At 51.5% G+C, this 14,687-nt stretch overlaps 1 protein-coding gene across 5 annotated transcripts; it reads right to left on the reverse strand.

Annotated features, from left to right (window-relative positions):
• Window positions 1-5,430: 5,430 nt before the first annotated feature.
• Window positions 5,431-14,087, reverse strand: NYAP1 (neuronal tyrosine phosphorylated phosphoinositide-3-kinase adaptor 1). Of its 5 annotated transcripts, none has more exons than XM_037054933.1 (7): window positions 13,548-14,087; window positions 12,025-12,176; window positions 10,279-10,634; window positions 8,308-9,822; window positions 7,240-7,458; window positions 6,922-7,031; window positions 5,431-6,359 (listed from the first exon to the last, which is right to left on the reverse strand). In XM_037054933.1, the coding sequence occupies exons 2-7, from the start codon at window positions 12,090-12,092 to the stop codon at window positions 6,102-6,104; spliced, it is 2,526 nt and encodes an 841-aa protein (XP_036910828.1). In that variant the 5' UTR covers window positions 12,093-12,176; window positions 13,548-14,087; the 3' UTR covers window positions 5,431-6,101. The 5 variants fall into 5 exon arrangements, with proteins under 5 accessions (XP_036910828.1, XP_036910830.1, XP_036910826.1 ...); XM_037054935.1 differs by lacking the exon at window positions 13,548-14,087 and adding an exon at window positions 13,389-13,509 and having other exon boundaries at window positions 5,431-6,329; XM_037054931.1 differs by lacking the exon at window positions 13,548-14,087 and adding an exon at window positions 13,389-13,509.
• Between the last annotated feature and the right edge of the window lie 600 nt (window positions 14,088-14,687).

The raw sequence follows: 14,687 nt of genomic DNA on the forward strand, positions 1-14,687 counted from the left end.
GAATATATTCCTCAAAATGGAAGTTTTGAGTCAAAACCATAACACTTTAAATTTTAATAAACATGATTAAACTGACCTCCAAAAAGGCTGTATTAATTTCTATCCACAGCGAGTGCCTTTTTCCTGCACATACTTGCAAGACTGATATCATGAAATTGTGTTCAGTTTTGTCTGATGGGTGAAAAGTCTTTTATTATTACTTTAATTTGCATTACTTATTGTTAACGTTGAACATGTTTGTTGGTAATTTCTGGTTTTTTGGTGAATTGTCTGTGTCCTTTGTTCACATTTTTTTTCTTATCAGTTCAGAAATCTTTCTTATATATTGCATTGATTGTTTTCACATGTATCAGAAATATTTTCCTAGTTAAATGTAGTTTGACTTAGTCACATAAACATTTGAACAGTGAATGCCGTGAAACTTCAAATTCTTGTGGTTTACCTCCAGTTTTCTTGTCATTTACAAAGGCCTCCTCCATCCCATGGTTATAAGGATGTTCACCTACCTTCCCTTTTTAATGTTTTGTTTTTACACTTACATTTTTTGGCATAATACATGAAATAGAAATCCAGCTTTCCACACTCTCCCTTAACTGGCTAATTGCTCAAGAAAGAATTATCAAATAACTTTTCCCCATCATGAAAACATCATTTTCATCATATATGTACTAAATTCTCCTGTGCATTTGGGTGATTTCCGAATTCTATTCTGGTGAATTGCACCAGTCCTGTGCCAATTCCAGCACACTGCGCTTTTATTGAACTTTTAGTTTGATAGGCCAGGTCCCCCGTTGCTCATCAGTTTCAGTATGTTCTGGTTTTTCTCATTATCATTATAGACAAACTTTTAAAAAATAATTAATTAATTAATTTTAAATTTAATACTTGTTCAAGTACAGTTTTCTGTCTTATATTCCCAGCCCTGCCCAGCCCCCAGTGCTCCCCACCTCCCGCTCATTTCCACCCCCCACCTTAGTTATTGTCCATGTGTCCTTTATACTTGTTCCTGTGAGTCCTTCCCGTTTTTCCCCTGTGATTCTCCCCACTCTCCCCTCTGGTCCCTGTCAGTCTGTTCTGTATTTCAGTGTCTTTGGTCATATTTTGCTTGCTTGTTTGTTTTGTTGTTTAGATTCCTGTTAACGGTGATATCATATAGTATTTGTCTTTCACCGCCTGGCTTATTTCACTCAGCATAATGCTTTCCAGTTCCACCCATGATGTTGCAAAGGATAGGAGCTCCTTCTTCCTTTCTGCTGCATAGAATTCCATTGTGTAAATGTACCATAGTTTTTTGATCCAGTCATTGACTGATGGGCATCTAGGTTGCTTCCAACTCTTGGCTATCGTAAATTGTGCTGCTATGAACATTGGGGTGCATAGGTTCTTTTGGATTGGTGATTCAGGGTTCTTAGGATATACTCCTAACAGTGGAATTGCTGGGTCAAAAGGTACATTCATTTTTAGTTTTCTTAGAAAATTCCATACTGTTTTCCATAGTGGTTGTACCAGTCTGCAATCCCACCAACAGTGAACTAGGGTCCCCTTTTCCCCACAACCTCTCCAGCACTTGTTGTTTGTTTCTTTGTTTATGATAGCCATTCTGACTGGTGTTAAGTGGTATCTCATTGTGGTTTTAATTTGCATCTCTCTGATAGCTAGCAATATTGAGCATCTTTTCATGTGTCTCTGGATCCTCTATATGTCCTCCTTGGAGAAGTGTCTGTTCAAGTCCTTTGCCCATTTTTTAATTGGGTCGCTCGTCTTCTTTGAGTGGAGTCGTGTGAGTTCTTTGTATATTTTGGAGATTAAACCTTTGTCTGAGGTATCACTGGCAAATATGTTTTCCCAAACAGTTGCTTCTCTTTTTATCCTGATACTGTTTTCCTTAGCCATGCAGAAGCTTTTAAGTTTGATGAGATCCCATTTGTTTATTCTTTCCTTTATGTCCCTTGCTCTAGGGGATGTATCAGTAAAAATATTGCTGCATGGAATATCTGAGATTTTCCTGCCAATGCTCTCCTCTAGGGCTTTAATGGTTTCACGGCTTACATTTAAGTCTTTTATCCACCTTGAATTAATTTTGGTCTATGGTGTAAGTTGGTGCTCAAGTTTCATTTTTTTGCATGTAGCTGTCCAGTTCTCCCAACACCATTTGTTGAAGAGGCTGTCTTTACTCCATTTTATGTTATTGCCCCCTTTGTCAAATATTAATTGACTGTAGAGAGTAGGGTTTATTTCTGGGCTCTCTGTTCTATTTCATTGGTCTATGTGCCGGTTTTTGTGCCAGTACCATGCTGTTTTGATTATAGTGGCCTTGTAATACAGTTTGATATCAGGTATTGTGATCCCTCCTACTTTGTTCTTCTTTCTCAAAATTGTGGCTGCTATTCAGGATCTTTCATGGTTCCATATAAATTTTTGAAGTGTTTGTTCTATGTCTGTGAAATATACCATTGGTACTTTAATAGGTATTGGATTGAGTCTGTAAATTGCTTTGGGTAGTATGGACATTTTGATGATGTTAATTCTTCCAATCCATGAACATGGTATATGCTTCCATTTGTTTGTGTCTTCCTTGATTTCTTTCTTCAGTGTTGTGTAGTTTTCTGCATATAGGTCTTTTACCTCCTTGGTTAGGTTTATTCCCAGATATTTTATTTTTGTTTTTGCTATATCGAATGGGATTTTTTCCTTGATTTCTGCTTCTGCTATTTCATTGTTGGTATACAAAAATGCCTTTGATTTCTGGATATTGACTTTGTAACCCACTGTTTGCCAAATTCATTTATTAGTTCGAGCAGTTTTTTGGTATAGGCTATACGATTTTCCATGTACACTATCATGTCATCTGCAAACAATGCCAGTTTTGTTTCCTCCTTTCTGATTTGGATGCCTTTTATTTCCTTTTCTTGTCTGATCGCTGTGGCTAAAACTTCCAATACTATATTGAATAGAAGTGGTGAAAGTGGACAACCTTGTCTTGTTCCTGATCTTAGTGGAAAAGCTTTTAGTTTTTGCTCATTGAGTATGATGTTGGCTGTAGGTATTATAGACCAACTTTTGAATTATTTTGTCAGTCTTCCCAAATTATCCTTTTGAAATTTGGAGACTTCACTGAATTTATGAATTTAGGAAAGACTGGCATCTTTTATATTATGACCTTATCTAAAAACAAGTTATTACTCTGCTTATTCCAGTGTTCCTGGTCTGAGTAGCTCAAAGAACTTTAGTTTTATTGATTGACCCAATAAAGTCCTATACATTTCTTGTTAAAGTTACTTCTAGATATTGTATGATTTTTGTTGTTCTTGTAAATGGGATAGTTCCTTCCATTAATTTTCTAACTTATTATTTAAAAGCTATTAAAAACCCTGTCATTTCCCACAGCATGGATGGACCTTGAGGGTATGATGCTAAATGAAATAAGTCAGACAAATAAAGACATATACCATATGGCCCTAGCTGGTGTAGCTCAGTGGATTGAGTGAGTGCAGGCCTGTGAACCGAAGGGTCACTAGTTCAGTTCCCAGCCAGGGTACATGCCTGGGTTGTAGGCCAGCTCCTCAGTATGGGGTGTGTGAGAGGCAACCACACATTGATGTTTCTCTTTCTCCTCCCTTTCCCCTCTCTCTAAAAATAAATAGAATCTTTTTAAAAAATTAAAAGAAAAAGACATACATCATATGATCTCACTTATATGCAGAACCTGAAATAAAAATAAAAAAACTGAACTCATAGATACAAAGAACAGATTGGTGGTTAATGGGGGTGGGTGGAGAATGAGTAAAGGTACAGACTTCCAATTATAAGATAAATAAATCTTGGGGATGTGATGTACAGCATGGTGATCATAGCTAACATTGCTGTATTGCATGTTTGGAAGTTGCTAAGAGACCAGATCTTTAAAGTTCCTATCACAAGAAAAAAATGGGCACCTATGTGTGGTGATGGATGCGAACCAAGCACTGTGGCGATCATTTCACATCACATACACGTCCGTCATTACGTCGCACACCTGAAACTAATACAATGTTGTATGCCAGTTACATCTCAAAAAATAAAAAATTTAAAAGCTATTCCTTGTTTGTGTTCTTCACTCTTACTTCCATCCACACCCTGACTGAGCTCAGTCTTGGCCTGGAGTACCAGTTCTGTGTCCATGACTCCTAACGGGCAGTCTTGTCAGCTCTCCCAAACTATCATTTTATTTCTAACTTGGTGTTCCCTCAATTTCAAAAGCTCTCATACCACTGCCATAATTTTTCATATTCTATACACCACCTGTACCATTATTTATTTGCTTAATTTTTTCTTTAAACCAACTCATGAAAACTTAGCCTCGTCTTATATACTATACATGAAATAACAAGAAGTCTGATGTGCTGGTTATATGTTCTCTGATATGAGTGAAGATAAACACAAGGCTATTGAAGTTTTAACGTTCTTCTACATACTGTTTTAAAATATCTTTCGTATCATCCACCACATTTTTGAAACTCTGATCTAGCTGGTCATAAACCTTTCAACCTGAATACGCACCCTTGTTTCAAATTCATTGATCTTCCCTCAGAGTCCTCTTAACCCCACTTCTCTTGCTCTATCGAGGTGACCATTTCCCCAATCCCATAAGCTCCAAACCTGGGCTTTGAAGATATCCCTTTCCACCCGGCCACCCCCACCCCCATTCATTGTCTTTTGCCTTCCATTCTCCCAGACATTCTTTTCATCCCCCTCCATGGTGATGCATCACCTCCCAGGATTTCTCTGGTTTCCTTCCCCAGGACCAGTGTGTTGCTTTGAGGCCCATCTTTCTGAACCGGCTCCATCATGGCTGGCTCCCTATTGCCCTCTGTATTATTTCAACACACTTTGTGCCCCCAAACTCCATCTTCTGCTGTTCTCCAGGCAATCACACTGTGGCTTCGGGACTTTCCCTCTTCCTCCTGCTCATCCAAACCTATCTGTCCTTATAGGCTCACTCTCCAGGAAGCTTTCTCAGATGATTCCAGCCCTCTCCCTCTCTTACTCCAGGAGCACTGCCTAGTGTCAGCTCAGGCAGCTTACCTCTTCCTTCTGCATCGGAGCATTGCCAAGCACACCTCAGATGCTCCATAAATGCTTATTGAGTCACTGTATGGTTGTAATCCTGAACACTTACCTCAAACTCCACCTGTCCCTGTTACTTGCCACCGCCACTCAACCCCCCCTGCACAACCTTCAACTCCCACCAACCAAGGGCCAGAGGGAAAAAGAAGCAAATGTAAGAAAGGCAGAGCACACTGAAATTTAAGAAGCCAGTTCTAGGATCATTAGTCTTTTAATATATTATTCTGAAAGAAAGGAATTAAAAAAAATTCCTGACATCTCTTCTGATTTTTTAAAATTTAAATAAATACCCTGCCCTCCACCCACCCGCTAAAATTTCCCTCCTTCCCCATCATCCCACCCGTTCCTGGTGCCATATCCGCACTCCAGAGCTAAAGATGCCAGTTTCACAGCAGGCCACGCTCACTACCAGATTCTGACTTGTAAATACTGAGAATGAATCTGCTGCCCTCCAGACCAATCCCTTGCTTTGGGGCAGGCATGGGTGGTGGGGCCTTTAGGCATTGGGGAGAATGCAACCGTGGTTCCCTTAATTGCTAACTTCTCCCCACCCTTTGCTCAGGAGTAGGTCAGAGGGCTCAGAATTGCCCTCTAAACTAAAATAAATAACAAAATAAATACGCCCTCCCCAATACCCGACTCTATAAGAGCTCCTTCATCTCTCACTCTCTAGTCCCTCTCTTTCAATTGACCCGTTCCCCATCCCTCCTCCCCCATGCTGACCTCTGGCTTGGCCTTTGCCCTCTCAGGAGGAGGGGAGCAGCAAGGGCCTTACTCCCAACCTCAAGCAAACCCTCTGTCTCTCCCAAATTTCTGGGGATGCTGCTGGCGTCCCAAGCCCGACGGGCCTGGCAGACTCCCCATCTTTGATGGAGGGCAGGGATTCTCCTTGGCTCTCTCTCTCACCTGGTTCTTCAAGTGTCCCTCTTTCAAGGCAAGTCTCTCAGAGACCCCGCCCCGCTCCCCGGTCCCAGTGCCCTGGCCTCCAGCCTTCCTCAGATGGCAGTGTCCCAGAGGACGGTGTGCTGCCTTCTGCAGGGCGGAGTGCCAGATTTGCGGGGCTCCGGCCCCCGCCTCCAGCTGGGGAGGATAGGCATGCTCTCCTGCTTGCAGAGGCCCCGGTCAGGGCGGTGTCGAGCCTTGATCTCTTTGCACACGCAGCGCTTGCGCTCGATCACTTCCAGCAGCTTGCCGTCGCGCTCTCTTTCTCGGGCCGGCTGGGGCTGCAGGGGCAGCGGCAGTGCAGGGTGGGTCTGTGCCCCTTCCTCCCACCGCCGCCCAGACGGGGGAGAAAGGAAGAAGGAGAGTCAAGGACCTCAAAGCGACTGGGCTCTGTCCCCACTGCAGAGACCAGTGCCTTCTCCCAGAAATAAGTCCTCTCTTGACCCTGTCCTCTCCCTCCGAGGAGATGGGAACAGAAATCCAGCCCTTGCACCTTTTGCCCAGCTGTGCACTCTGGTGCCAGGCTGGGCCTGTCTCACCCTGAGGAAGGGGCACTTTTTAGAAACTGTCCTCCTAGTAGGATGCATTTTTCCATTGGTCCCCCCAGAGGGGACGCCTTTTTCTAAATGCACAAAGGGGCACTGTCCACCAGTGGTGGCCCTGCCTGGCTTGCCCATCATAAGCAGCTCCTTTCCAGGATCCTCCCCTCAAAGGGGATCCTCAGGGGAGTCCCCCAGACTCCCCACCTCACCTCTACAGGTACCCCATTAATCTCTGCCAGGCCTCAGCCTGACCTCATGCCTTTCCTCCCACATCCTGGTCTTCTCCATCTGCTCCTGCACAATTAGAACCCAGCCTCATCTTTCTCCTCACCTGGCTTGGGACATCGCGGGGCTGGCTGCAGGGCCGGGGAGTGTGGAGCACGGCCTGCCGGACTCCCGAGGTGGAGGCAGAGCGACCCAGGCGGTAGCCTCCTGTGAAGTCTGAGGAGACAGATGGGAGGGAAGGGGACTTTGGGTCTACCCACTACCGAGTTCCCTAAGGACAGTCCCTTCCAGTCTGCCCACCACCTTATCAGAGGAGAAAAGGGGATGGAGATGTGATATTAGGATATAGCCCCAGGACATGGGCCCTGGGAAATTCCCCCAACCCACCCCATCTGTGTACAAGTGTAGGAGGGCCATGTGTCACCTCCATTTCGGTGGCAGGCCGGAAAGGTCTGGCAGGGTGTGGGCAGCGCTGTGCGGATCCCTCCTCGGTCCCCTCCATAGTGGATCCTGGTCAGCAGGCCCTCTGCCCCCTGGCTCCTCACTGGGATCCCTGATGCCATAGGACCCCTGTCCTCTCGCTCCACCTTGGCTGGGCCCTCAGCACTGCCATTCCAGGACCTGGCATTGTCTTCAATCTCTGCTGGGATAACAAGGAGAGCTCAGTGTCTGTATGTGGGAGAGGTCTTGCTATTCTCCCAGCTCAACACACCAAAGCATGGGTGAGCCAGAAGTTACTGTCCCTTTGCAGGTCATAGCTGGGAAGGGAGGGTCCCTACTTCACACTCCCCCAGCACGTCACACACAGGAGGGAGGGACCCTGGTACTGCTACCTTCCATTGCACTCATTGGTACCATCCTTGGGCTGAGATCCTGGATATTTACTGACCCTTTTCCCTGGCAGAGGGGTCTCTCCTATGGCAGCTTTAGCTTCCAACCCCCTCCAGCCCCAGACAGAGCTACAATGACCACCCTTGGAAGCAGACCAGGGGCCCTATCTCCAGAAGAATCCCAAATCCTGAGCCAGAAAGTGTGTGTGTGTGTAGGGGGGACTGTTGGGGGGAAGGGCTGACTATGAACTAAGCTCATCTCTGAGTAGGCCTGGCAGAGCATTGCGTTTCCAGGCAACAGTAGGGGCCTCCCTCTCCTCTCCCTCCTGTCTGGATGAGTTGCCATGGTAACAGCTGGGAGGCAGCTGTGTTTAGCTGCTACAGTGTGCACACTCACTCACACTTCTGCAGCCCAGCAAAGGGAGGGGCAGAGGGTAGAGCAGGATGGGGCAGGAGGAGGCTTCTACCTGCTCGGCCCAGATCTTCCTGCCCCTTCAGCACATAGGGACCCCATCCCTTTGGTGCACTGCATTCCCTCATCCCTGTGGTCTCCCAGTACTCTTCCGAGTTCAGGACAATGGGCCATGGCTTCCAAATACCTCCTCCAAGGCCTCCCCTAAATCACCGATATCCCCATCCCTCCCCATCTTCCCCTCACTCACTGTCCAGCTCTTTTGCCTTCCTTCCTCCATATAGGACCTTCCGCTGCAGAGCCCAGCCTGCCCCAAATGTTGCGGCGCCCATCTCTTCGTCCTCTTCTGGTGTCCCTGCGCTGGCGATGACGTGGGCACAGGAGATACTGGCAAAAGCACCCCCATCAGTCCCTTGCTCCTGCAGCTGGATCTTGACCATGGGGGATGGGGCCCCCATTCCACAGCCCTTATTCAGCACCCCCCCAGCCTTGAGGCTTTCATAGGCAGGGGGTCTCTTGAGCCCAGCTGCTGAGGCTGGGTAGGTCCAGAGGGGGGTCAGGGGGCTTGCAGTTGGGTCCGGAAGGCTGTGTGGGGAGGCCAGGCAGCTTCGGTGGTGGAGAACCCCAGCTGCTGCACCCATGGCTCCGCTGTGGGGGCTGGATTTCCCAGGTATGGGGGTCCTCGAGCTGGTGCACAGCATCCCATGGAGGACTGAGATCTCCTTCTCTGTCTTTGGCTCCCCGGCACCCAAGGGAGGCCCAGCTGGCAGGACGGAGTGGGTGGTCACTTTGACTGCTGAGTACACCATGGTATAAGACACGGCCTTGTCCTTGGGGGGGCCGGGGAGCAAGGTGGCTGGGGCAGGAGGGGCTGCCAGCGCCCCTGCCGCCTTGGGGCAGATCATGCTGTGGGAGTTGGGGAGCTCCCGCTCCCCCCGGGGCTGGCCAGAGCCCTGGGGTGGCAGCGGTGTCGAGTGGCTCCGGGCCCGGCCCGAGGGTCCCAGCAGCAGCAAGTTGGCAGCAGGAGGCGGAGGCGGTAGGGGAGGCGTCTCCCGCTCTCGGGCAGGCACTTGGGGAGCTGGGGTGGAGCCAGCTGGCTCCTTGGAGTGGCAGAGGACTGGTAGCCTCGAGACCCCATCGCCAGGGGTTCGGGAAGCAGACTTGGGTTGAGGGAAGGCCAGAAGTGGAGGACGATGCTGGAGGAGGTTAGGGAAGGGCGGGGGGATTTCACAAGGTGTGGTTTTGGTGGGTGTCCCATCCCTCCGACTTGGGAGGGCTGAGGCTGGACGGTGGAGAATGTGGGGCTGGAGGGCATGAGGCTGGTGAGGCGAGGAGGTGGCAGTCAGTGGAGGGGCCCCGTTGGCCCGGCCTTCCCCTGCCTCTTCAAGCAGCGGATATTTCATCTCCTCATATATGGCCTCACTCTCTTCTGAGTCTGAGTCAGCGCCAGCTGGAGGGGTCAGGCCCCCACCCCCAAGAGGGGGACCAGTCAGGCCCCCTCCACTTCTCCCTCCTCCCCTGAAGACATCCCCCACCATCTCAATGTACACTGGCTCTTCTTCTTGGGAACCCACCTCAGGGTCCCCAGCAATGCTGGACCCTCTATTGAGGCGCTGAAGGGGCAGGTTTCCCCCTCGAGGAGAGGGGGCTGGGGGACAGGACTCATCAAAGGAGACAGAGAGCTGAGTGTTGGGGCTCCGCCTGGGCTTCTGTGGAGGAACCTTCCGGCTAGACTCTTGGCTCTCTGGGGCTGGCTTTTGTGAGCCTGGGAAGAAGGGGAAAGAGAAAAATAAACTAAACTCTTGGGTGGGGAACGGAATGGGGAGACCTTTTCTGACCTCTTGACCCATCTGATGCAAGGCCATATCTGCCTCTTCATTTTGCCCACGTCCCTTAACTTACAGCTCCAGTAGATTCCTGTCCTATCCTGTCAGCCTCAGTCCTTCTAATAAACTCCTCAAAATCTGCAGCTCTCCCCCCAGATTCTCTCCCACCCTCCTGTTTCTCCACGATTGGACTTTTCAGGAAGCTTTCCCTGTCCTTGAATAATTCATCTCAAGCCCTTCCAAAAAGGAACCCCCCCATCCCCTCTGAGAATGAAACCTTCCACTTTCTTGGTTCTTCCCTGAATGAAGCCTCCCAGCAGTCTTCCCCTGGCCTGGAATGGATCCTTCTGGCTCCTGGCTCCCAGCTCCCCCTGGGGCGGGTAGAGGTATCTCACCTGCCTTCTTGCTAGGGGGCGTCTCTGTGCTGGACCCTGCCATGCTGAGCTTGGTGCTGGGGTGTCTCCGGGGCTTGGCTGGGGGTCTTCGTGTGCTGCTATCCTCGGTGAGACCCCCACCACCTCCCCCAGGCCCACCCCCCACACTGTCCATGCTGCCCACGGAGTGGCAGGAGAGAGAGCGAGGGGCCATCGCGCTGCGGCAGGGATGGGGAGTGTGCTCCTGGGAGGCTGGCATTGTCATGAAGCCCATCCTGAGGGAGCGGCGCAGAGAGGCGATGTCCCGAACTCGAACCCCAGGCCCTGGGCCAGCCCCAGGCCCTACTGGGCCCGCAGGTGCCACCTCCTTACTGGAGCTGGGGAGAGAAGGCCAAGGTGGAGCAGAGGTTGAAGGGCTTCAGGCCCCTTCTCCACCTCAAGAAGAGTTTGCGACCCTGTGGCCTCCCAGGGAGGAAGAAGAAATTGGGGTAGGGATGGGGGGAAGCTTGAGGGTCTAGGGCACTAAAGTAGAAGCTTCAGGCAGAATCCCAAGGCTTTAAAAATGGGATGAGAAAAGGAGGGAGTATATGTGCAGGAGAGTATCCTACAGCAGGCTGATCCCAGCCTGGGCATATCTAGCACACAGCACACGTGTGGATAACTTCATACATAGGCAGAGAGACACAAACTAAGGCAGCACAGCCCCATCTGGCTCACACACAAGCCACCATAGCTCCACTCCTTTTCAATCACGCTGGCCCAGGCCTGGCCTCTGGCCTCCCCTGTGTCCAGCCTCAGTGGCCTATGCTCCACGCCACCCCACACCTCCTCTCCCAGACTTGGGGCTGTACTGCCACATCACCAGAGCATCCTTCCCAAGCTGATCCTTCTCTCTCTCTCTCTCTCCCCCCTCAGTGCTGTCCTGTCTCTGTTAACCTCCCAGCCTGATTCCTTTTCACTGTCCCTGAACTTCTAGGTGAGTGATGGGTGAGGGCGGCTGGAGGGAAGAGGGGAGAACTGTGGGGTGGGCTTTCATTAAGGCCCTGTCTACTAACCCTTTATTAGGGACAGATGACTGCAGCGATAGCTCTGATTAATCTAATTAACAGCAAGAATTAAACTCTCCAGTTGTGAGGAGGGAGAAGGGAGCAGGGAGATTGCTCTGACTCAACCTCCGAGAGGCTGTGCAGTCAATGGGAGTGAAGAGGAGAAAGGAGCAAGATGGGAGAGGCCAGGCCCCAGGTCCCTGGGAGGGCAAGGAGAGAGGGCAAGCCCTGGCTCTTCTGCAGGGCCCTCACCGCACACACACAACCCTATCACTTGGCCATCCACATTCCCCAGCTGACGCTGAGAGGGGACCAAATGGATCTTTTCTGGTGCCCCTCTAATGACCTGCTCCTGGGCTGTGAGGGCAGAAGGGCCTACCACTTCCAAGGTCAGATGACAGGGGAGCCAAGAGCCAGCCCCAAATTGACAGAGAGGAGAAGACCATGGGCCAGAGGTGAGTTAGAAAGAAGTGACTTGGGCCTCTGGGGATGAGGAAGACCAACAGGTGCTCCTAAGCTGCAAACCCTCCAAAAGGGCAGGACAGGAGCTGGAGCCAGGAGCAGGGTGGGAATAGGGTGTATGCCATTCCACAATTCTGTATAGACTCTGAGATCAGACTAATGACCAGGCTGTTGGACTCAGGAAGGGCCAAAGGGATGTGGGCCAGCCAAAGGGAGGCAGAGGTAGGCAGGTGAGGGGCATTCCGGGACACTGCCTTACCTCCTCTTGGCCTCCTCCTCCTTGTGCTGCCTCCACTCCAGCTTGGTTTTTCGGTAGAGGAGGTTCATGTCGTGAGACAGAAGGTGGGGGCTGAGGGGCCCTGCTCAGCACCACCAGGCCCGGGGGGCGGCCCTCCCTGGGTCCCGGATCCACTTGGTGGGGGGATGGGAAGGAAAAAAAAAGAAAGATGTGGGGTGGGTTGGGGGACAGGAACAAGAGAGGGGTGGGGAAGAGGAAGAGAGACATGACTTGAGTCCTCACAGGGAGAAAAAATATGGAGGCACAAAAAACCAAACATAGCCTTTTAGAGCCCACAGACAGACACAGATGGACATCTGTACACAGAGTCACACGGTCTGACAAAGGTGTTCAGAGCCACAAATACACACTCTGGAGAGATAAGAACGACAGAGACTGCCATCCTGTAAATGCATCCTGATCCACCACACAGGCCCAACAAACACACCAGACACACAAACCACAGGGCCATAAACCCACACCTACAAACAGAGGACCAGAGACATAGATCAGCATAGGTAAACACAACCTAGGGACAGGCAGACACACACAGACATAAACACTCGACACACCCACAGCACCCACAGACCTCCAGACAGACATACACCAGTAGGCTGCACCGCACTGGACAAGGAGTTGTGCCCAGGTCTACATGCGTACGTTGCATCCTACTGGGGAAGGGGGAGACAGTCAAACTCCTAATCCCTTCTTGGGCCCTGTGGCTGGGGGGTGTCATGAAGGCAGGGCTGGGATGCTGGGAAAAGGGAGGGGGCACTCTGAGTTGGGAATCTACAATACCACCATCCAAATATCTCCATCCCCTGCCGCCCTAGGGCCCTTCCAGTTCTTCGCCCGGGCCGGGGCCTCAGTCCACCCCTCATCCTGCGTCCTGGCTCCTCAGTGATGGTCTCCGCTTCCCTCACTGACGGCCCGAATCATCTTCTTCCTTCTCCAGGATCTGGGAAGCTCCTAGCTACCCTCTTCCAGTCCCCGCCCCTCAATCCCACCCCAGTGTCTCCAGCCTGGCCCCGTAGCTACCTTTTGAGCTGCGGCCTCCATACCTGCCTGGTTTCCCTTCCCCCAAACACAATCTCCTGCGCCTCAGCCTCACCTCTCATCCCAGGCGCCCCTCCTCACTGCCGTCCTCTCCCAGCTCTGTCGGTTCCAAACCTGGCCGGCTTTATCCCCCTCTCCATCCAAGAGCCCCAGGTTCCGGGCCACCCCTCCCCTTCCCCTTGTCCTGCTATCCAGGGTTTCTCGGTCTCTCCCCGCCAATCCTCCCTGCCCCTGATCGCCCCCATCCCATCGCCCCGCACCAAGCCTCCCCAATTTCTACATCACCGTACCTGGCCTGCCGGGCGCCGGCCCCCCCATGCCGGGCTCCGCCCGGAGCAGGAGGAGGGAGGAGGAAAGACAGAGACCGAGGGGAGCGGAGCTGGGTCCTGCCGCAGAGACAGCCCCGCCTCCGGGTCCGCCCCCAGACCCGCCCCCGGCCCCAAACCCACCCTTCCACACCCTCCAAGGACCAGGCGCGGGCTGCGCCGCGCCGCCTGGCTGGGTTGGGAGGTACGGGGGCCTCGGAGTCCGCGGGGCGACTCGGAGAAAGGTCGTAGGGCGCCTGGGACCATGCGCCAGCCAGGCCCTGCTTTGGGGCGTCCGCTTTTCGCCTCCTTTCGCCCGGTGCCCGGTGCCCGGTGCCCGGCAGGGCAGTGCTCAGTTCGGTGTCCAAGACCCCCGCAGAGCGAAACGGGGCGCAGTGCACAGCGGTGCCCCCCAGCGGCAGCCCGAGGCTTGCACCTGCGCTCGTCTCTTGTTCGCCGGGCCCTTCCTGCCGCTCTCCCAGAGTCGGGTCGGGGCTAGTCTGCAGCTGCGGGGCCCGAGTGCAGTGAGGTGGCGAGACCGGCAGGGGGGCACCTCTTTCTGTGCGGAGGGGCTCTGAGTCGGGTTCCGGACCATCCCGATCTTTGCCCAGCAGGGGGCGTGCGCCCTTGGCCGCACGCCATCTTCCCGCCGCCCCCCAGGTTCCGGGAAAGCAGTTGCTTGGTGCGGTTCATCTATCCCTCCAGCCTCTCGGGCGCCTGGGTTTTGTGTCACCTTCTGGGCTCAAAGTCTTCCGCCTATTCACCCCAGCGGCAGAAGTCATCCACCTCGTAACCTTCGTAACCTTCGACTCCGCGGGCGGAGCCCGCTAGGACCTGGGCGCTCTGGATAGGTCACTGACTGCAGCCACCTTGGCCAGGGCCCCGGCTCGGTCTTTTCTCATCAACTCTATGAAAAATTCCTTCCTTAATTCCCTTTGGCGCAGGTTAGCAGCAAGAAAACCTCGGTTCTACCCCTAACTGGCTGAAAAATGAACCCCCAAAAGGTATCCACGCCCTAATCCCTGGAACCTGTTAATGTTACTTTATATGGCAGTCTTTGCGGTGTGCTGCGTGGTTTTGGGCAAATGGTGCAACCTCTCTGAAAGATGCCTCTTCTCATACATACCTCAATAATGTTGGGGGCCATGAAGTAATGAATACAAATGTAAAGGGCCCTGTACATTAAATGGCTATTATAAATGCCCCCAGGAGAGGTGATACATTAAAACACAACAGTATTTTCACTTTTACACCATGTGAATGGATTTTATTGATTGATTCAAC

Source organism: Sturnira hondurensis, unplaced genomic scaffold, assembly GCF_014824575.4.
Source record: "Sturnira hondurensis isolate 20B ecotype Veracruz unplaced genomic scaffold, ASM1482457v3 Scaffold0008380, whole genome shotgun sequence".
NCBI lineage: Eukaryota > Metazoa > Chordata > Mammalia > Chiroptera > Phyllostomidae > Sturnira > Sturnira hondurensis.